The sequence below is a fragment of the Dasypus novemcinctus genome, chromosome 13 (assembly GCF_030445035.2).
Source record: "Dasypus novemcinctus isolate mDasNov1 chromosome 13, mDasNov1.1.hap2, whole genome shotgun sequence".
In the NCBI taxonomy this organism is placed as follows: domain Eukaryota; kingdom Metazoa; phylum Chordata; class Mammalia; order Cingulata; family Dasypodidae; genus Dasypus; species Dasypus novemcinctus.
In genome coordinates this window covers 13,236,546-13,259,134 of record NC_080685.1, presented here as the reverse complement: position 1 = coordinate 13,259,134, position 22,589 = coordinate 13,236,546, and the positions used below count along the sequence as shown (strand labels likewise).

At 39.4% G+C, this 22,589-nt stretch overlaps 1 protein-coding gene across 3 annotated transcripts in view; it reads left to right on the top strand.

Moving 5' to 3' along the window:
• The window catches only part of MTR (5-methyltetrahydrofolate-homocysteine methyltransferase), a 104,109-nt gene that overhangs the window by 5,773 nt on the left and 75,747 nt on the right, over positions 1–22,589 (top strand). For all 3 annotated transcript variants that reach the window (XM_058309491.1, XM_004473138.5, XM_058309492.2), the window contains exons 2-9: positions 5,059–5,270; positions 10,001–10,090; positions 11,522–11,591; positions 13,792–13,884; positions 14,235–14,341; positions 16,932–16,991; positions 17,747–17,841; positions 22,380–22,480. In XM_058309491.1, the coding sequence (XP_058165474.1) occupies positions 5,061–5,270; positions 10,001–10,090; positions 11,522–11,591; positions 13,792–13,884; positions 14,235–14,341; positions 16,932–16,991; positions 17,747–17,841; positions 22,380–22,480 (826 nt within the window). In that variant the 5' untranslated portion in view covers positions 5,059–5,060. The remainder of the gene's footprint in view (positions 1–5,058; positions 5,271–10,000; positions 10,091–11,521; positions 11,592–13,791; positions 13,885–14,234; positions 14,342–16,931; positions 16,992–17,746; positions 17,842–22,379; positions 22,481–22,589) is intronic.

The following is a 22,589-nucleotide window of genomic DNA, read 5'->3' as shown; positions in this document are numbered from 1 at the left end:
ACCTATGTGCAGCTTTCTCTGGAAAAATACCCAGAAGCCAGATTGCTGGGTCTTCTGCATACTTAATTTTACTAAAGCCTGCTAAAGTGGCTGTACCTGTCTGTGTTCCAGCAAGCACGAATGAAGGTTCCTGTTTCCTTTGGCAGTATTCATTCTTATAGTAGTTGCCCAAGTAGTGGGTAGGAAGTGGGACCACATTGTTTTATTCTCATCTCTGTGAGAACTGTTGAGTTTGAGCATCTGTTCATGTGCTTGCATCTTATCCAGGTTTCCCTTTCCTTGACTTTCCTGTCTATATTTTTTTTTTCCATTTTTTTCTATTTGATTTCTCAGTGATTTGCTGGAGTTTCTTGTACATTTTAGTCATTATACTCCTTTGGTTTTAGACATCGCAGAATCTTCTCTAAATCTGTCATCTCTTTATTGCTTTTGTTTAGGTTGGCTTTCATTTAACAGAAATCCTTAGGTTTTATGTAACCAAATTTATTTATTTTTTTAAATTGTAGTTTAGGCTTTTTGAGTCTTATTAAGAAATGCTTCACCATCCTAAGTCAGAAAGACATTCTCTATTTTACTTGAATTTTTTTTCCCATCTGGTTGCATCATTGTCTTTTTGGTGCATTGCTTCACCACGTGGGCCTCTCCGGGCTGTGCGGGGCCTGCCCCTCACCATACAGTGCTGGTCTGGGATGACTTTTTTCTTTTTTTTACCAGGAGGTCCTGGGATCGAACCTGGGTCCTCCATATAGTAAACGGGAGTTCAACTGGTTGAGCCACAGCCACTTCCCTGAATTATTTTTTATAATAATGGTTTTGTAGTATACCTTAGTAATTTGTGGGGTAAGTAGCCCCTTCCTTGTTCTACTTTTTCAAGTTTAATTTAGCTCTTTCTGGACTTTAAGTCTTACACATAAATTAGAGAATAAGTTTGTCAAGTTTCTTTTTACAAAGCCAGATATGTTGCCTGGAATTCAAAAAAACAAAACCTTTGGTGTGGTGAATCAACAAACAGGATCTCAGATTGAGAGTGTGGGAGGGTGAGGTTATTGGAGTAAGCAAGGTCTTGAAACAAAGTTTGTATTTCTGGATTGAAAAGTGAAAACAGCCTGAGCCCCAAGGAGAAGGGCTGGGACTTGTCTTATATAAAGTTTTTATGAAAGTGGGGGAAGTGGCATTGTCAGATTTGTACAGTGGCATTGTCAGATTTGTAGTGAGTTTAAGGAATTGCGAAGCAAATGGGGACACATCTCCTGGAAGAAAAGCAGGTGGGGAAAACTAGGGATCTGTACAGAGGCAGAATACTAGAAGAGGTGGACCATTGTGGGTGAAGGTATGGCATTTTTAATTTTACGTGTTGTTATGTTAATTTCTCCTTCCTGTCTCCATTAAATGTGTGCTGGGTACTTGCTCAGTGGAGGAGATAGTAGGAGAAAGGGGTGTAAGTAGCATCAATTAGCCGTGGAAGGAAAATCCCTTTGCTGATGCCCAAGGACAAATTTCATTTTTTTTCTAGGAGGTTTGAATACCTTTTTAAGTAGATTACATGCATGACCTACCGCCCCTGTCCCCTAGCCAGCCTTCAGAGTCAGTCACTGACTGAAGTTCATGGGATTGCGTTTCAGTGTGGATTGTAGCTGCATCCTTTTAAGAAGAAAGAAATTCAGTGGTTCACGTTTTTATTACTCTCTTTTCTCATTTGAAACTATCTCCACTGAATAGTTTTCGTTATCCCAGGTCCTGTGATAATGGCAGGGTTGATGGCTTCCATTGTGTAGCAACATGGAAAGCCTTGTCTGAATTACCGTAGCTACCCAGGGGAGCTGGGGCCAAAGCTACTACTTGGCTTTTCTCCCTGTCTACCATATGCTTAATCATTTCAGATCTGGATGCTTATTAGCTGATAAGGCAGCCACATCATGAGGTATCCAAATTAATGACACACTTGAATTTGCTTTGTTAACTATATAGATTGAAACGATTGAATGTTTTACTTGCCTTTCTGTTTCACATGTATCTTTAAGCCCTACCTTTTCTCTACATTTCCAGAAAAGTGATTTTTCTCCCCTTTGGGACTTGAAATACTTCTGGCCAGTTCATTGGATCTTAACTTTGTACCTTTTATTTGTTTTTATTTTTTTATTTAGGGACGTTGTAGATTTACAGAAGAATCATACAGAAAATACAGAGTAACTGTGTTCCCATTTACTTTCTCTATTATTAACACTTTTTATTAGTGTGGTACCTTTGTTACAATTGGCAAAAGAATATTGTACCGTTTTCAGGAAGTATTTTCTCTCACCTGCAAGCTCAATAAACACAGTTAGCCCAGAAGCTGGCTTTGAAAAGGAATATTACTCCCTGAAAGAAACAGAATGCCCTTTGGGAAAGAAACAAGATATTGGCAAGTTTTCCTTGCAGGTTTCTAGAACAGCTGTCCAGATGCCTTAGTGTAGTTGGAATAATTGGGTCAAAATAGCTCCTTGGCCCCCATGTAAGCCCCTGCTCATGTGTTATGTACCTGACACTCTAACAGCAAGAGAAGGCTTGGTTAAATTTGCATCCCGTGCCAGTTTACAGACATTCAGATGTTACTGGTTTGGATTTTAAATGACCTTCACATCTTTTATCTTTTCTCCCTTTTTTGCCGTCTTACTTTACGAATAATCTATTGAACACTTAGGTTCCAGATACTATCCTTGGTATTGCTAGGTATGAAAATGAGTTGTCTAGACAACATCTTTTTTTTCAAAGAGCTCAGGTAGCTTAGACCCAGCTCCACTTATGAGAGCTTTGCTCTTTTCTCAGGGAGCACAGAAGAAGATGTTGACAAGGTTGGCTGGTGTCATCGTGGCTTGTTTTGAGTAACTTGTATTCCCTTTGGTAGGCAGTAGGGAGCTGTTGAAGATGTTTGAACAGGGAGAGCCATTGATGTAAAGTTGTTCTCTGGGAGGATTAATCTGGTGGTGGTGCATTGGACGGTTTGCAGTGCAGGGTGACCAGGCTTGGTGGTGATCTCTTACCTTTGTAGGACACTTGATAGTTTACAAAGTAACTTTACAACTGTGATCTCATTTAACCTGTAAAATGACTCTCTGAGGTAGGTAAAGCAGGTATTCTTATTTTGCTTGTATGCAAACTGAAGCTCAGAGAATTTGTGGTGTCTGGAAAGTGTAGTGCAAACTAGAAAAAAGGGCTTGGCACTGGGGATGGAAGGTGGGACCAGTGTGATAGTGTTTTGGCGACTGAATCTGTGGAGCTTGGGATTAGAGAAGATGTTGGGGATCAGGGAGACTAAGAAGTCAGGTAATACTGAGATTTTTAAGGTTAGGCTTTTGGGAAGGGTGATAATAGTCACAGAAATAGGGAGATAAAGAATATAGCAAGTTTAGTTTTGGATATTAAAATGAGTGGAATGAATATAGCAAGTTCAGTTTTGGATAGTAGAGTGAGTGGAAGGTGGGTATTCTATGTGAAAATATCAGGTAGACAGTTTGAAAGCTGGATCTACGTTTGGGGCTGGGTTTTTTTCTCGTTATTTGTGTGTGTGTATGTGTGTATGTATATATTTGCATGCGTATGTGTGTATACATATATATATAGTTAGAAGGTCATTGGTTATCTTAGAAAGTAATTTCGGTAGAGTGGTGGAGGAAGAAGCCACATCAAGAAGATAAGTAGATGGGGGAACACTGGGAGATGTTGGGGTGGTGGAAATCTTGTGCTTCTTCTTCCTCAGGTAAAGAGAAAGAAAATAGAGTGAGCAAAGTTGCAATAGGACTTTGAGGTGGAATGGATGAGTTTGAGGAACTCCATGCAGAAGAATTGTACAGGATTTGGTGACATCACTAGCAAAGAGTAAAAAAGTTGAGAAGGATTTGGTGCTAGAAGAAAGCAGAGGTTTGGAACAGCAAATGTGTGAAGGCAGAAGATGAATCAAAGAAGAGGTTCATCATTATGAATTTTCAGCGACACCAGTCAGCATTGTTTTGTGACTTTCTGGTGGTTCTTGGAAATCAGAAAATAGGTTTTTTGGGATTAAGAATTAGGGAGAGTGGAGAGAGCTGAGTTTGAGGGTGTTAGCCAATCATTATTTCACAGGTGGAGCAGAAGTGAATAAAATCCTATTTTTTTTCAAAGGTTTCCTATTTCTTTTTTTTCTTTCTCTTTTTTTTAAAGATTTATTTATTTATATATTTCTCTCCCCTTCCTGTCCACCCTGGTTGTCTGTTCTCTGTGTCTATTTGCTGCATCTTCTTTGTCTGCTTCTGTTGTCAGGGGCATGGGAATCTGTGTTTCTTTTTGTTGCGTCATCTTGTGTCAGCTCTCTGTGTGTGCGGCACCATTCCTGGGCAGGCTGCACTTTCTTTCGCGCTGGGCGGCTCTCCTTATGGTGCGCACTCCTTGCACTTGGGGCTCCCCTACGCGGGGGACACCCCTGCATGGCAGGGCACTCCTTGCACGCATCAGCCCTGCACGTGGGCCAGCTCCACATGGGTCATGGAGGCCTGGGGTTTGAACCGCGGATCTCCCATGTAGTAGACGGATGCCCTAACCACTGGGCCAAGTCCGCTGCCTAAAATCCTATTTGTAGGCCATTATTAGTGCTGGCAGTGGGGAGGGGGGAGTAGATGGTCAAAACCAACAGTTTAAGTGGCAGATTGGAATTATTGATGATTTAGCCGTTTATCCATGCTAAATCTCTGTTAAGGGAGCATCTGCACAATATTAACAAGGAAGGGGGGAGCCTTGATGACTTTCTTCAGTATCCTGCCCTAGCCTTGTGTCACCTGAGTCATTGCTGCTGTTTTCCTGTCTCTGACACAGGAGCAACTACAGCCTGCTTTTACCTTGGTTTGTTGCCTCACCATTGATTTTGTGCTGAGTACAATCTTTTATTGCATTAGGTATTGTTATGATTTAATGAACATATTTTGGTCAACATTTTTCTAATGCCATAGAGTTATGAGTGCATCTTTTATGACCTTTGTTCGCTTTCTATATATACATCTTTTCCACCTTTTATTCTTGAAAATCACATTTTCACTTTCTTAACAACAGGTATGAAGAAAACCTTGCAGGATGAGATTGAAGCCATTTTGCGGGAGAGAATTATGGTACTAGATGGAGGGATGGGGACCATGATCCAGCGATACAAGCTAAGTGAGGAATGCTTCCAAGGACAAGAATTTAAGGATCACACCAGGCCGCTGAAAGGCAACAATGACATTTTAAGTATAACTCAACCTGATGTCATTTACCAAATCCATAAGGTAATGTGTACACAGGTTATTACATATTCATTCTGTCATTCATCAAGATGTTTTGTATACCAAGAGCTGATCACTGTGCCCAGTGCTCTGGAGGATACAGAAGAAAATGGAGAGGAACCCAAGTAAAAGTCATGTTCTGTGTTAGACACTTGGGATAAGGAGATGAGGAAGTTACATTTTCTGTCCCAGAGGCATTTATACTCCAGTGAAAAACCAAAAGTCCTGGACAAATTAAGAGTTTTCATGTACATTATCTTATTTAAGTTGCTCAAATAGCTTTGCTGAAGGCAGGTCTCATTTTGTAGGTTTGGAAACTGAAGACCACAGAGGTTAAATAATTTGCCCAATATTACAGAGATTTACTAACTTGAAATCCCATGTTCTTTCATTCCGTTTTCCTGTGTCTGAAAAAAAAATTGCTAGCGAATATAAAGAGAACAGAGCAAGTAACTGGGTGTTATTAGACCTTTTTTTAATTAAAAAAAAAGCTTAGAACTAAACTGTTTCATAAGTCATGAAGGGAATTTCATAGAATTATAAGACTAGAAGAGATAACAGGTTCAGGTGATAGTAATCTTTTTTTTTGATCAGGACCTAATTAGGAGGAGAAAGTATTTTACCAGTTAAGTGAGAAAGTTTTATCATCTGTAGAAGGGCATTGTTAAAGAATTGCCTAACCAAATCACTTAGTGATTAAGTGATTGATTGAGTGTAGAAGGGGGCTCATTTTGCTAGATGGAGTCTGGAGGCAGAACTCCTGCTGAGCCCTCATTTCTCCCTCTTAAGACCTCGGGTGATTGGATGAGGACACCCCACCTTATTGAGGGTAATCTCCTTTCCTTAAAGTCAATAGATTGTAGATGCTAATTGCACTTAGAAAATACCTCCAGGGGACAATTAGGCCAGTGTTTGGTCAGGCAGCTGGCCACCTACTTATCCAAGTTAACACATAAAATTAATCATCATCACGGTCAGATCTTTGATCTGGATAAGAGGCAGAATGGTTTTCAGTTGAAGAAAAACTAAGTCTGTGTTTCCTTTGGTTATAACAGGAATTGTAGATATTGGAAGATTTAAAATTGGTCCTTGAAGAGGCTTTGTTATGCAAGAAGAATGGTAGCAGATTAAGTTTTTCTGCTGGGACCTTGAGAATATGTAGTCAAATCCCATTATAAAATCCAGTATATAGTAGATTTGGACGGTCTTCATGGGTCTGAAATGCTTCACATTCCTACATATATCAGTTGTGACTGTGGAGTTGATGAAATTACAGCATTTGATGCACTATGCCATGTGCCTTCTGTTATTCACATGGATTATCACTAGAAAGTAAACTTCCTGAGGACAGAAATGTATGCCTGTTTTTCATGACTGAATTCCTATGGCCTAGAATAGTATCCAGCACATAGTGAGTACTAAGTAGATATCCTCGTCCTAAGTGTTACATAACTGTAGAGATGGAACCAGGAGCCCACGACAGGTGCATCAGTTAAAACTGGCTCTCATTCCTGGGGAAATATTTACAAAATGGAGTTCTTTGAAGGCAGGGGCCATGCTGTGATCATGGAAAAGAAAGGGGAAAAGACTGGGTTATTCTCACACTTAGTTGTTTCTAGAGGAGTTCACTGGTCATGGGTCAGATCTCCTTAACATTTAATTTTAATGGAATGTCCAAATTTTATTCAAAATGTCTGTTAGCTTATAGAAGTAGCTATTGTTAATGTCTTCCTTTAATCCTAACAGCATTATCCATGAGAAAACTGAGGAACAGAGAGTAGCTTGCCTCAGATCACACTTTTGTTTTTCGTTTTTTTAAAGGTGGTGAAAATAGGTGCTTTAGTTTCCTTTGGCTGCTCAGATACTTTGTAATGGATCAGCTTAAACAATGGGAATTTATTAGCTCATGGTTTTGAGGCTTAAAGAAAGTCCAGATCAAGGCGTCTTCAAAGTGATGCCTTCCTCCTGAGCCTGTGGTGTCCTGGGGCTGGCTGCCGTGAGCCTTGGTCCTTAGCTTGTCACCTGGCAGGGCACCTGGCAGCTTTTCCTGGTCTCCTCCTTCTCTTCCAGGTTCAGTTGATGTTCCACTTCTGGCTGCTGCCTTTGTGGCTCTTTCTCTTCCTGTCTGTATTTCATTCTCTCATATAAAGGATTCCAGTAATAGCATTAAGAACCATCTTGACTGAGGTGGGCCACACCTTAACTTTAAGATCCTACTTACAATGGAATCACACCCTTAGGAATGGACTAGGTTTTAGAAAGTGTTTTTTTTCTAGGGGTACATATAGCTCCAAACAAATCCACAACAGGACTGGAATCTACAGGTGTCATAACCTGAGCTCATGGGTGGGGATGTTCAGACAGAAAAGAATGTGGAGAAGGAGAGTGAAGAGCTAGAAAAAAAGACCTTTTAAACTTCATATTATAGAAATTTTCAAGGGTAAACAAAATTGGAGAGATTGATAACTAGAAATTTATGAATATTTTTCCCTAATTGTAAAGATAATACATGTTCCATGTTAAAAAATCTGGATAGTTAGAAAAGTATAGAAGAAAAAATAAAAAGCACTTGTAGTACTAATACCAAGGCATAAGTTCTATTCACATTTTAAAATTTATATTTCAGTATAGTTTTCTATACTTAGACTTTTAAAAATGAAATTGGGATTATATTGCTTCATACTGTTTTGTTTTTTTTTTAAAGATTTATTTATTCATTTCTCTCCCCTTCCCCCCCACCCCGGTTGTCTGTTCTCTGTGTCTATTTGCTGTGTCGTCTTTGTCCGCTTCTGTTGTTGTCAGCGGCACGGTAATTTGTGTTTCTTTTTGTTGCATCATCTTGCTGTGTCAGCTCTCCGTGTGTGCGGCACCATTTCTGGGCAGGCTGCACTTTCTGTCGTGCTGGGCGGCTCTCCTTACGGGGCGCACTCCTTGTGCATGGGGCTCCCCTACGAGGGAGACACCCCTGCGTGGCAGGGCACTCCTTGCACACATCAGCACTGCACATGGGCCAGCTGCACACGGGTCAAGGAGGCCTGGGGTTTGAACTGCAGACCTCCCATGTGGTAGACGGACGCCCTAACCACTGGGCCAAGTCCGCTGCCCATATTGTTTTGTAACTTGCATTTTTCACCAAATATACCAGGAGCATTAAATACTATGGAACATGGTTTTAATAAATTCATAATCAGGGAAACGGACTTTGGCCCAGTGGTTAGGGCGTCCGTCTACCACATGGGAGGTCCGCGGTTCAAACCCCGGGCCTCCTTGACCTGTGTGGAGCTGGCCATGCGCAGCGCTGATGCGCGCAAGGAGTGCCGTGCCACGCAACGGTGTCCCCCGCGTGGGGGAGCCCCATGCGCAAGGAGTGCGCCCGTGAGAAAAGCCGCCCAGTGTGAAAAGAGAGAACAGCCTGCCCAGGAATGGCGCTGCCCACACTTCCCGAGCCGCTGACGACAACAGAAGCGGACAAAGAAACAAGACACAGCAAATAAACACCAAGAACAGACAACCAGGGGAGGGGGGGAATTAAATAAATAAATAAATCTTTAAAAAAAAAAAAAAATAAATTCATAATCATCTATTCTATGTCTATAACATTATATAGTTAACTAATCCTTTTATTCCTGGGTATTAAGGTGTTTTCAGTTTAAAAAATAATACATATTGATTACTTTTTCTTATTAAAAAACCCTACAGATAAGAGTAAATACCATTTTACCACCACTCTAAATCTCTGTTTTTTCTTCTGAGATAACCACTGATATAAGTTAGTGTATATCCTTTCAGATCCTTTTGCTCTGCATTTATATATATATAAATATATGTGTATATATGTCCATTTGTATCTGTAGAAAACATTACTGTTTATGTGTGTATGTTTGAAATTTAGTGGTGCCATCCTTTATATAACATTCTATTTTTTTTTCTACTCAGCAATGAATATTTTCTACATTAGCATTTGTATATATATATGCAATGTTTATTAGCTGCCACATAGCATGTAGTAAAATGGCTATATTTTAGTATATATAGCTATTTCTCTATTGATGAACATTTAGAATGTTTGTGGCTTTTTGTTATAAATGTATGTATCTTGGTCTTAATTTCTCAACTCTTTCTGTGAACAATATTCATCAGCTTAAAGAGTTTGGGTTTACTTGCTATTGGAAAATCAAAGAATTTGAGAGATTCCAGTATTCTATTCAGATTGAAGTTGAGATGGTGTCCAAAGAGCCTTGAGGTCCCAGGATAGGTGCAATGCTGGTTCAGAGGGATTAGGAGATGTGCAAGGAAAAAATTGAGAGGGTGTTTTAGAACTTGAGATCTCAGAAAAAGAGTATTTCTCAGCAGGGGTTAGATTGTGCCAAAGCAGGGAGAAGGGGTGTGGTGTGCTAGTCACTTGGTAGGCTATCTTGTATTATCGTACAGCCACCCTGTGAAGTAGAGTTCTAGTACTTTCAGTGAGGAAACTGAGACTCAAGAGTTCAAGGAACTTACCTAATACACCGCCCTACCATGTAAACTGTTTGAATTCAAATTCTGTGCTTATTTTACACCACATTCTTTTCTTTGAAATTCTTAAACCTTTTTGCCTGTCTGGTTTCTAGTGCAGTTACATTTAGTAAATGGTCAAAGATGTTTGGGGGTGATGGTGACAGAAAAGACAATTGTTATCACTCGGGGACAAGGGCTCTCAAACTCCTTAGCATTGACCTAAATCTCTCTTGTAGGAGTATTTGCTGGCTGGGGCAGACATCATTGAAACAAATACTTTCAGCAGCACAAGCATTGCCCAAGCTGACTATGGCCTTGAACACTTGGTAAGAATCCCATCTTTTTTCCTGTCTGAGATGCTCACGAGGATTTGCTGCAGTGGTAGTTGTTGGTGAGAAAACCCCACAAAGTTGCATCCTCATGCTAATGCCTACTTATTTGTTGTGGGCAAACAGGGGAAATGGTTTAAATCTCTTGCTCATGAACACAGCAACCCATTCATTTTCCAACTATCTTCTTATGTGGGCACAAGTGATAATCAAATAAAATGATACTTATATAGTAACTGTTGATAAAGGCAAAATTTGACTGTAGGTAGACAATTTTGTGAGGCCTTTTCAAATATTTTGTGGCAGATTTGGTTCCTTTTTAAACAACATGATGCTTCCATATTCAAATTTTGTAAGATATTAATGGTGGAAATTCATACTAGATGCTAAAGTCCCCATTTCTGTGTGATAGTTTCCCAGACACTTGCCTCTGCTTTTTTGCCAGTGTTCTTCTATGAGTCTGGATTTATCCTGTGCTACTGGGGTTTTGTGAGGTCAAAAGTCTTTTGGATTATCAGAGAAAATGAAATTGTGTTCCAGTTCCTTCTGTATTATTTTAGGGCAAAAGTTGGCAAACTTTTTGTGAAGGGCCAGATAGTAAATATTTTAGGCCCTACGGGCTACCTACAGTCTCTGCTGCAACTGTTCAGCTCCATCTTTGTAGTGCAAAAGAAGCCATAGTCGATATGTAAATGAATGGGTTTGGCTAAGACTTTGTAAAAATAGGCTGTAGGTTGGATTTGCCCTGTAAGCCGCAGTTTGCCAATATCTGTTTTAGGATATTTTGTTTTTTTCAGTTATTGGATCTGAGGTTCCAAAGCTCTTAGAATTTGAAGGGATCTTGAAGATCACCTAATCTAGGACCTCCTAACCTGGTCTTGGAAAGGTGTGGCACTTTGTATATATTTGTGCATACGTGCTTTTTACTTCCTATTGAGTAGGTTAATGGCCCTTTACCAACTTCTCAAGGAGTTAATAATCTACCCCAAATTAAGAATCACTGATTCCAACCATTATACAATGGAGTAAATTGAGGATTGGAGAAGCTGTGAAAAAAACTGCCCCAGGGTGTAGTTAGGCAGGGACAGAACTACTACTAGAACCCAGGCCTCGGAAGCCAGTGCTTTTTCCATTTCTGTACTTTCTTCTAATTCTCTGGATATTTAACTCCATCAGCTTATTTTCTGAAGTGTCACTTGTCCAGAGACTGTCTTTTTTCCCCAGCCAGCTCTTGATTTGGGGGAAAAATTTAAAAAGCACTTCCCAAAGACCATTGCCTTTTCTCAATGCCTCCTTTGCTAAGATTTCATTCAGACAATTCACTCTCACGTGTCTTTGAATAATACTGGGTGTTAGGTGATCATGAATTTCTTCTTTATTGTATGGAGGAAACAAAGGCCAATGTAACATTTGTGGTTGATGTATTAGGCCTATCGGTTGAACAAGTGCTCCGCAGGAGTGGCCAGGAAAGCAGCAGAGGAGATAACTCTCCAGACAGGTAAGGATCATTCATTTCCCTTTTCTCACACAGATGATTCTTCTGACTTTCTTGGTCATGATTCTTCTGACTTTCTTGGTCATAATGTGCTATCCTTATTACTGTTTTTCCTTCCATGGCAATTGACCTATCATTAGCAACACTGCAGATACTGTATCCTGGTAGATTACTTCTGCATTTTTCATAATCGAGCATTCAGTCTTTCTGGATGGACCCTATCTTTGTGGACCTCTGCTCAGGACTGCTCTGTGTTTACTCTGCTGGAGGTGGTAGTTTAACTTTGTAGCCAGGACCGTGGATGACTTCCTTGTCTATTTAGAACCCAACTGTTTTCTTTCCCTTTGGAAGCATATCATCAGGTTCTTAATGGCAACAGCTGACTGCTTTCATTATTTTAATTATCCTTGGGCTATTTTACATTCTTTTAAAGCCACTCTTCTCCCTGTGATTGACTTATTTAAATATATTTTCCAATTTATATCACTGATGTCCTTGAAGGCTCTGTGCAGCACACAAAAACATGTGCCATGAGGTGCAGTATTGCTGGGACTCCGAAAGTGGTTCCCCAAAATAACCTCCTGGCTGGCTGCCATCAGAACACTTGGGTACCAGCTGGTGGGGAGGCTTTCAGGGAGGGAAAGGAATAAAAGAAATATACGGAGTCTCCTAAGATTTGGAAATGTGAAATTAGCCAGCAGGAAAGATGTAAAGCAAAATTTTAAGGAAGTTAGACACATAGCATACTAATGAAGACCACAGCAATTTATAGAAACTCTGTTTCTAAGAGATTTTGTTTAAATCTATGGAAAAGCATAGAACATTATACAAACACATTCATAGGTCAGCGGATATTGAACCTATTGAAGCAGGAAAAGAGAAGGACATTTTTCTTATGCCCACATTATTGCTCAGGAAAGTTAAAGAATATCTGTGTCCTATAACCTGCCCAAAGGCTGAGTTATTAAGTAGTCAGTAGTGTTCTCCAGTTAAATTGTAAAACATAGACCAGGTTAATTGAGTTGTTAAAACCACCAAAGGTAGTGAGCAGGCTAATCCCTGGTTTCTGTTAAGATATATAAAATGAAAACTTTTCTGGCTGTTTTAGAATCCCCTAGACTCTAACCTAGATAAAAGGTTATCATTACTTTCTATAAAAGTTTTTAAAAATAAGGTTCAATCTCTTTAATGCTTTAATTTCAGGCTTTATAATTATTAATCTTTATTTAATGTTTTCCTACAATATGATCCTAGAAAACATTTCAAGAAACACTCCTAAAAGGAGCTTTTACAGAACTTAGGATAAGTTCAGGACCTTCAGTGTTTAAGAATAGGTAGAGGAAAGCGGATGTGGCTCAACTGATAGAGTGTCCATCTACCATATAGGAGGTTCAAGGGTTCAAACCCAGGGCCTCCTGGCCCGTGCAGTGAGCTGGCCTATGCGCAGTGCTGCTGTGCACAAGGAGTGCTGTGCCATGCAGGGGCGCCCCCACCTAGGGATGCCCCATGCACAAAAATTGTGCCCTGTAAGGACATCTGCCCCATGTGAAAAAAGCACAGCCTGCCCAGGAGTGGTGCTGCACATACAAAGAGCTGACACAGCAAGATGACGCAACAAAAAGGAGATGCAGTTTCCCAGTGCTTCTGGATAATGCAAGTGGATGCAGAACACACAGCGAATGGACACAGAGAGCAGACAAGGGGGGCAGGGCAGGGAAAGAGGAAAGAAAGAAATAAAATAAATCTTAAAAAAAAAATAAAAAGAATAGATAGAGGGGTAATTGGTCCAAGCATAGCTGTGGTGATGGGAAAGGACTACTTAAGTGCTTGAGGTCACGTTTGTAGGAATTCAGAGGTTTTTGGACTGGCTTCATGATAATAGGTTCTTATCTCCTGTGTTACATGATTTCCCCAACAGAATCTGGGGCAGCCCCCAGAATCATTTCTGCAGCAATATCTATGAATTGTGATCTCACTAAGTGGGATAGAGAATATAACTAACTTACTGTTAGCTCAGGAGAGGTCAGATTTTATTGCCAGATGGATTTAGAAAAAAGTTTGAATTTTCTGAGCTTTTTGGATTTCAGAGTTATGGGGAAGGTACTCTATACCAGTATTCTAGGGAAAATCTTATCGGCTGTTGATGCATAGCAAAAAGATTCAACTATCTAGAGATTTCATGCTTCGTTTTCTTTTTCCAAAGGAATTAAGAGGTTTGTTGCAGGAGCTCTGGGTCCAACTAATAAGACACTCTCCGTGTCGCCATCGGTGGAAAGACCAGATTACAGGAATATCAGTGAGTACTTCACGTGTATAGTAATTGACCTTGAGCAAGAACTTCTGTTCTTCAGTTTCTCATTTGTAGAGTGGGAACAATAATAGAATCTGCTTAGGATTATTGTGAGTTAACCCATGTAATGTGTTTACAGTAATAAAATAGTAAATAGATATGTAAGTAAAAATTAGCTCCTATTATTATTATTAGGGCTTGCTTTCAAATACAGTGTTGTGATTAGCTGTCCTTAAACTATGTATTTTAAACCAGTAATAGTTAGTTCTGAGGTACCAGATCTGAACTCAGCATACCATGGGGCCTTTCAGAGACTACTGATGCTTGACAAGCTGGATGTGATTCATTTTTTGTAGCATTTGATGAGCTGGTGGAAGCATACCAGGAGCAAGCCCGAGGACTTCTAGATGGTGGGGTTGATATTTTACTCATTGAAACTGTTTTTGATACTGCCAATGCTAAGGTAAGTTGAGGGAGGCAAAATGGACAAGGCAGGGGGTGGGAGTTGTGATGAATCCCTAGTATAGTGAGAAGACAATAATAGCCTTTATCAAACTGAAATAAAATGCCTGTATTTGTTCCACTGTATTCTTGAGTATTTAAAAAAATTTTTTTAGAGTGTTTTTAATTGAGACCAGTAAAATAAGAAAAACTTCAAAAGAATTATCTTTTTTAAGCTTTAAAGAACATTTTTTTTATAATTATGAAAATAAATTTCACATATTACTGTTGTGTGTGTGTGTACACTCACACGCACACACACATGGATAAGTAATAAATAGATGCACATGGTTCTAAATTTAAAAAAACATACCTGAGTGTATGTAGTGAAAAGTAAATATCCTTCCCTCTTCAGTTCTTGGGTATCCAGCTCTTTACCGAGATAACTGCTATTACCAGTTTGTTGGTCTTGACAGACGTTCTCTGTAGATATGAGCAAAGTGTTTTCTTTGTCCTTCCCATCACTAAAATAAATTAAGCCTACTCTATATACCAGTATGTCTACTGACTTTTTTTTTTTTTTTTAATAAAATGTCCCCTTTTATCTACTATTTTTGGTTTTGAAGTCTATTTTGTCTGTTAATAGTATTACCACTCCAGATCTTTTATGGTTTCTGTCTGCATGATATATCTTTTTCCGTACTTTGGCTTTCAGCCTATTTGTGTCTTTGAATATAAAGTTATATTTTCTTGAGATAAGAAGTAGAGCTTGTTTTTTTAATCAGTCTGATAATCTCTGCCTTTTTATTGGATTTTTTCAGTCCATTCCATGCAATATAAGTAGAGTGTTCCCAGTGTTTTAATGGATACGTTTTATTCCACTATATGAATATACCATAATCCATTTAACCAGTCCCCTACAGACTTCTAAGTTTCCAGTCTTTTGGTTTTATCAACAATGCTGCAGTATATGGATAGGATAAATTTTGAAAAGTGAAATTGCTGGGTCAAAGGGTACGTACATAGTTAATTTTGATCTTTTGTGCCAAATTACCCTTCTTAGAGATTGCACTAATTTATACTCCCATCAGCAAGGAGCATACAATAGTGGCAGTTTGCTACACCCTCTCTAACACCATGTATTATTAAACTTTTTGATCTCTTCCGATCTGACAGGTAAAAATGATATCTCACTTTGTTTTAATTGTATTTTTCTAACAACAAATGAAATTAACCATCTTTCTTTGAAAGTTTTAGAACCATTTATATTTCATTTTCAGTGATTTATGTCTTATACCTTTTTAAAAATTGGACTTTTTGACTTTTTTATTGAGCCCTTTAGTAAGGAAATCAGGTTTCTGTCAGTGAGTAGCAAATATTATTCTCTAATTGGTTGTTTCACTTTTTACTTGTGGTGATTTTGTGTGGTTGTTGTTGTTTAATGCTGCAGGGAAATTTTAATTTTATATGACTGAACTTGTGGAGTCTGTTTATTTTGGAGGGCAGAGGATTATACTTAGAAGGGCATTCTGCATCCCAAGGGGAAAAAATGATCTCTTTTGTCTCTCGTACTTTCACAGCTTCATCAAATCTTTAATTGCTCAGTTATTGTGAAACTGAGGCCTCCAACTCAGAATTTTTGAAACATGTTTTTTTATTACTTACTAAGTTAATTGCATGAAGGAAGAATGAGAGGCGTGACCACCAGCCAGAGCTATCCTACCTCATTCTTAGCCCAACAGTTTTATGGGTTTTTTTTTTTTTTACACCTTTCCAGAAATGTTGTGAATGTCTTGTAAACAAATTATAATGTGCAAAGTCACTCAGGTATATATTAAAAAAAAAAAAGTAATAAGGTAAGGAATAAATCTGAAATGAGATTCAGATATACCCTTGAAAAGAGCCACAGTATTGTTTAGATTAGGAATGAGGGGGATATAATAATGAGGATAAAGCATTAAGGATATAGTTTGTTAGTGAGTTTTTAAATTTTAGAATGTGTGACAAAAAGTTCTTTTATTTATAGACGGACTGATTTTCCTCATAATACATTTGGAATTTATTTTGCTTGGTTTTAGAAAGATAAATTCTGATACTGTTGATTTCCCATGAGGAAAAAAACTTCATCATTACAGTGAAGTTACAGGTTGCTTTCTGGTTTCAGAAAATTAACTAAGAAAATTTACACATCTTAGACTCAAGAAATATAATAATAAAAAGAAATAAGATGTATTGTCTGGAACTTAAAGCATGGCTGACCAGCCAAGAGTAACATGGGATTTTTACCTTTACAGCCCAGTCTAAGCAACCACCCTTTCCTGCAGTGACAAAACACTGCTGGTTCATATTCCTGCCATGTATCTATAAGGATGTGGACTGCAGCGGCACTCCTTCATTCATTCATTTGAATGAGAGAAGGAAGAAAGACTAGCTTTTCAGAGCCTCCAGAGAGAAAAAAATATGTGATTTCATAGGTGAACCTTCAGTCAGCTTGATGATGTATGTCTTGTCTGTACAGGTCTTGGAACAGGGAGCCTTGTAATCAGGTAATTAGGCTGATCTCAGACCAGATCTCTTAGAAGTAAAGATTTGTTCCACTTTTTCCCAAACAGGCAGCCTTGTTTGCACTCCAGAAACTCTTTGAAGAGAAGTATGCTCCCCGGCCTATTTTTGTAAGTTCTAAAATGGCTACTTTTCTAAAGATGGATTTTAAAAAAATAATGTCATTTTATAGGTAGGGTTTTAATCTCCTTGCATAGTGGAATTATTAATAGTATCCTTTAGGAGCCATCTACTTTAACTTCTGCTCACCTTCTTCCCACCTCCAGTTCTAGACCAATAATAGTCTTATCTCTGGAAATGTTAAGAAAATGTAAGGTAATCTGTTCCAGAGACGCCTGGCTAGATTTGGTCCACTGAAGCCAAAGGCTTAGACTCATTAGGGCCCAAGGAGGGATGAACTTCTATGCTGATTGCAGCGTGCCCAGTGTTGGAGAAGGCAGCAGACTGTCCATGGTTAAATTAGGAGGCAGACCTATAGGAGAGTCATAACAATTGTTTGGTGGGAATAGAATAGAATCAAGGCAGGAGGTGTTAGATGAATCAGGTGTTTCAGTGCAGGAGGCCAGGATAACCTGAGGTGTCTGTGGGAAAGTCTTGTTTAGTGTGACTGGAAGTGTGAAAGAATAAAGCATTTTGGTCATTCATTTTGCCTAGGTGACTCTCCTTTTTCTCTGTTTCTATGACTTACCAACCAACACCCTCTCCCCCCAGGTGACTTTTATTAAGAGTGCTGCCTTTGAGTTTGAGTTCCAAAATTCTCTTCCTTGTAAGAGTACAAAGAAAGTCAGTTTGCTTATTTTATTTTGTCTTTGTGACCATATTCTTAACAGTCTATATTGCTGACTTAGTTTACTTTGTTAATCAGATTTCAGGGACAATTGTTGATAAAAGTGGGCGGACCCTCTCTGGACAGACAGGAGAGGCCTTTGTCATCAGCACGTCTCACGCAGACCCACTCTGGTGAGTGAGCCTCCTTGCCTTGACCTGGCTTCTTTGTGGGGGATCTTTTCTGATGCTTACAGAATGTGACCTGGTTGGAGGGGGCTGTTTTCCAGTTGCCTAGGAGGGATTGCTTCTACATATTTCCAGTGTACCGCTTCCACAGTAGTTTGCCTTTCCTGTAAGTCTATTTAGACTTTTCCGGAAGGGTTAATAAAAGAGCACTGCAACACTGGGAATCTGTGTTTTTTTTTGCTGCATCACCTTGTGTCAGCTCTCCATGTGTGCGGCGCCATTCTTGGGCAGGCTGTACTTTCTTTCGTGCTGGGCGGCTCTCCTTATGGGGCACACTCCTTGCACGTGGGGCTCCCCTACGCGGGGGACACCCCTGCGTGGCAGGGCACTCCTTCCGCGCATCAGCACTGCGCATGGGCCGGCTCCACACGGGTCAAGGAGGCCCAGGGTTTGAACTGCAGACCTCCCATGTAGTAAGCAGACGCCCTAACCACTGGGCCAAGTCCGCTTCCCTCAAGTACCATTCTCATAGTTAAGACTATGCTTGACCTGGTACCACTTTAAAGCTAAATTCTCAGTCTCTTACGTTTTTAGGGTAATGCTTTACAAAGTTCCTCCTTCCCTATTTATGGTGCAACTAGAAACGATCTAGCTTGGAATAGGGTCAGAATACTAAAATTCAGGTTTTTATGCTAAAAATTATTGTGGTTTTATATTCTACTCCAAATTATCTCCACTGTTTTTGTTTTTATATTTTATATAAAAATATTTTAAATGACATGCCATGAGTGAAATGAAAGCCTCGAAAAGATCTAGTCTTTTTGTCCTGGGCCCTTCGCATGCACATATTGTTCCTTCTGGTAGCTATGACTGTTCGCCCCCACCTCCTTTATCTGGCTCACCTCCTTAACCTGTAAAACTCATCTCAGGCATCCTCTCTTCCTCTATGCAGCCTTTCCTTTCTCACCAGCCTAGGTTGGTGTTCTTTCTGAGAGCACTCTGTTCACCTTTATTTATTTATTAAAGATTCATTTATTTCTCCCCCCTCCCTCCATTGTCTGCTCTCTGTGTCCATTTGCTGCGCACTGTTCTGTGTCTGCTCATATTCTCACTAGGTGACTCTGGGAACCGATCCTGGGGCCTTCTGGAGTGGGAGAGAGGCAATCATTCTCTTGCATCAAGTCAGCTCCCTGGCCTGCTGTGCTTCTCATTGTCTCTCCACCATGTCTCTGTTGTGTCATCCTGCTGCTTCAGCTCTTGGCGTGGGCCAGCTTGCCTTCCCCAGGAGGTCCTGGGTATCAAACCCTGGACCTCCCACATGGCAGACGGGAGCCCAGTCACTTGAGCTACGTCTGCTTCCCACCTGTTCACCTTTATTACAGCATTTGCCATAAAAATAATAAACCTTCAATGACAATTTGTTGTATACCAAGCTCTGTTCTCATGTTTTATATGAATTATCTCTTTTAATTCTCTTGTCACCTTGAAGCTGGTAATGCTATTAGCATTCTCATTTTAATGCTAAGGAAACAGAAGTTTTAACTTACTGGAGGTCAAATAGGTAGTACATCTAAGAATATGAGCATGCTCTTAACCATTGTGTTATACAACATTTTCTACAGTATATGATGCTCAGTTTTTCCATACTCGACTATTTCTAATTTCAGATCTCTCACAATTGATTTAATGTGGTAGTATGATTTCTTAAAAGCTGCTTTTAATTCAGGGTGCATTGTTACACAATTGATGGTACCTGATAATCAAGAAAATAACAGTATTGGATTGGGTTGTGTTGCCTGTTCAGCACCTTATGAACTTTTCCAGAGCAGTGTCTAAATAATTTTACTTCCTTAGTGCTAAATAGAATTCTTGGCATAGTAGGGGTTCAGTAAGTGTTTAACACAGAGACAGAAGACAGGAAAGTGTAGGAGTCTCTGAAGACTTTAGTTTATTTGAAAAAAATTTCATTTGCCTTTTTTCAGACATTTTATACATTCCTTCATTTTCTTTTTTTCCCCCTTCTGCTTTGCTAAGTGTTAATTTGTTACCTGGTTAGAACTCCTGGATATTAGATAAAACCTCTATATTGACCAGTGTCACCTCAGGCATCCTACAAACCTTTAGACTGCTGAAAGTTCTCAAAGTGCCCTTAGAAGATGTTCTTCCTGTGCCACTGCTTCACTTGCAGGAAACCAAAGATGGGATTTTATTGAGGTTCTAAATAATTTATTTTCCTATTTAAGTAAACATGCACTTAACTTGATTTTTGCGTCACTCAGTGGTTAGTTTTCTTTTTGTTTTTGTTTTGATTATTCTGTAATCATTCCTAAACTTTTATCATTCATCTATAGCCCACTCACAAGGAGAGAATATGTTTGGTTTCCATTTTATTCTGAATCTTATAGACTGAAGGAGCAGATTGATGACAGCTCAAAAACTAAAGAATTTTTATCAGATCCTATTATATTTTTCTCTGTTTAGAAATCTGAGAGTGGTGCCTACCTAGTGTTCTTCTAGTACAGTACTAAGAGTTGATACCAGTGTAAAGGAGTCTGGTTAAAAAAACAGTAAAATATTTAAAATTAAATGAATAAATATAAAAACTGTATGAAAAGGCAAACAGGTAAGACATTATTGCTTACTGATTTTGATTTGTGATTGTCACAAAAATACAAATGTGTTAACTTTAAGAATAGTAGGACAGGGAAGCGGACTTAGCCCAATGGATAGGGCATCCGTCTACCACATGGGAGGTTCGCGGTTCAAACCCTGGGCCTCCTTGACCCATGTGGAGCTGGCCCATGCGCAGTGCTGATGTGCGCAAGGCATGCCTTGCCATGCGTGGTGTCCCCACGTAGGGGAGCCCCACACGCAAGGAGTGTGCCCCATAAGGAGAGCTGCCCAGCGTGAAAGAAAGTGAGCCTGCCCAGGAATGGTGCCGCACACATGGAGAGCTGACGCAAGAAGATGACACGACAAAAAGAAACACAGATTCCCGGTGCCGCTGATAAGGATAGAAGCAGTCACAGAAGAACACACAGCGAATGGACACAGAGAGCAAACAACTGTGGGGTGGGGATAAGGGGAAGAGAAAGAAAAAAAAAATCTTAAAAAAAAATAGTGGGACAGAACCTTTGTATTATTACTGCTGTTGTTGATGGTAATGGTGATGTTATTATATTATTAATTCATCAAACATTTATTGAGACCCTACTCTATGCCCTGGGAGGCAGATAAAATGCCCAGAAATATATAAATAAATTATAATATAAGACAAAGTGCTATATAGGAGTATAAATAAGAATCTGGCACTGTAGAGGGTGGGGTCATGCTGCTGCTTGTGGGATTCAGGGAAGGCTTTGCAGAGAAAGGTTCTTGGAACACAAGTAGTAATTTACTAAGCAAAGAAGGATAGGATGGATGTATCAGACAAAGGAGTAGTGATATAAGAACTCTACACTTTGTAGACATTTTCATGTCTATAAACTTCTCTACTATCCTGAGGACCGATTGGGCATTTCTCCTCATTCACCAGGTGAGGAACGTGGTTACTTAATTATTAAGGAGGTGATTTGAGTTGAGTTTGGAACTAAGTTTGTCAAAAAGTTTAGAATCCTTTCCAATTATAACAATAATTTTTAAAATTTATTTTGAAATAAATTCAGATATGCAGAAAAGTTACAAAGATAGTACAGAGTTCCTCTTCTACCCTAGTTTTCCGTAATGTTAACATCCCATATAACCATGGTACATTTGTCAAAACTAAAAGTACATTTCTATTACCTAAATTCCAGACTTCATTCACATTTCAGCAGTTTTTCACTAATGTCCCTTTTCTGTTCCGCGATCCAATCTAGGATTTCACGCTGTGCCCAGGAATCAGAGTAAAAAAGTAAATAAATAGAGATCACATAGCTCAGTAGTTTCATGATTGATTCCGGAATCTTGAGGGCCCCAGGGGTTTCAGGCCCTCCGTCCTTAATTCCGTTAAAGTAGCTCTTCTTTGATCTGTTTTGAAACCACAGTCAGGTTCATTTGGAAAAAGACAGTGTTTTGGTGTTACAGATAAAAAAGACAAGTAAACTTTATGAGGCCAAGTTCTTTGTCCAGGGTTACCTAAGCAGTGAGTGATGAAGCAGAGACTAGACTCCTAAGGTGTCTTCTTTCTACCATCTCATGTTCCTCCTATTTCCCCTCCCATAAGTATTTATTAGCAGTGGTGGTTTGCTGGCATTTTTATCCCACAATATACCACTAGCTGAACTGAATTTATTTAAGAAATCATTCACAGGCAGAGTCCTTTGGAGGTCAGATCATCTGAAATTGGAGACATGGGCAAAAATTACTCTGTGCTGTCAGGGACTTCAGAGAGGTGGCTTTGACTATAACTGAATATGAGTGCTTGGAAGTAGATTAGAAATGAATGTCTCAGGAGATTCAGTATCTGCTTGGTTTTGGATGTATTCCTCTCTTTATCATAACTTTTTATGTGGGAGAATATTATGAATGAAAGATTATCTTCTAATATCTTTTTGTTTTTGCAGCATTGGATTAAATTGTGCTCTGGGTGCAGCTGAAATGAGACATTTTATTGAAGTAATGGGAAAGTGTACAACAGCCTATATCCTCTGCTATCCCAACGCAGGCATGTGTTTTCAGAGGGGGTCACACATGGGGAAATAAAAATATATAACCTGTGGAGCAGATATGCTAATAGGTCTTGGTTTAAAATTTTTTTGGCAGGTTTTGGCACA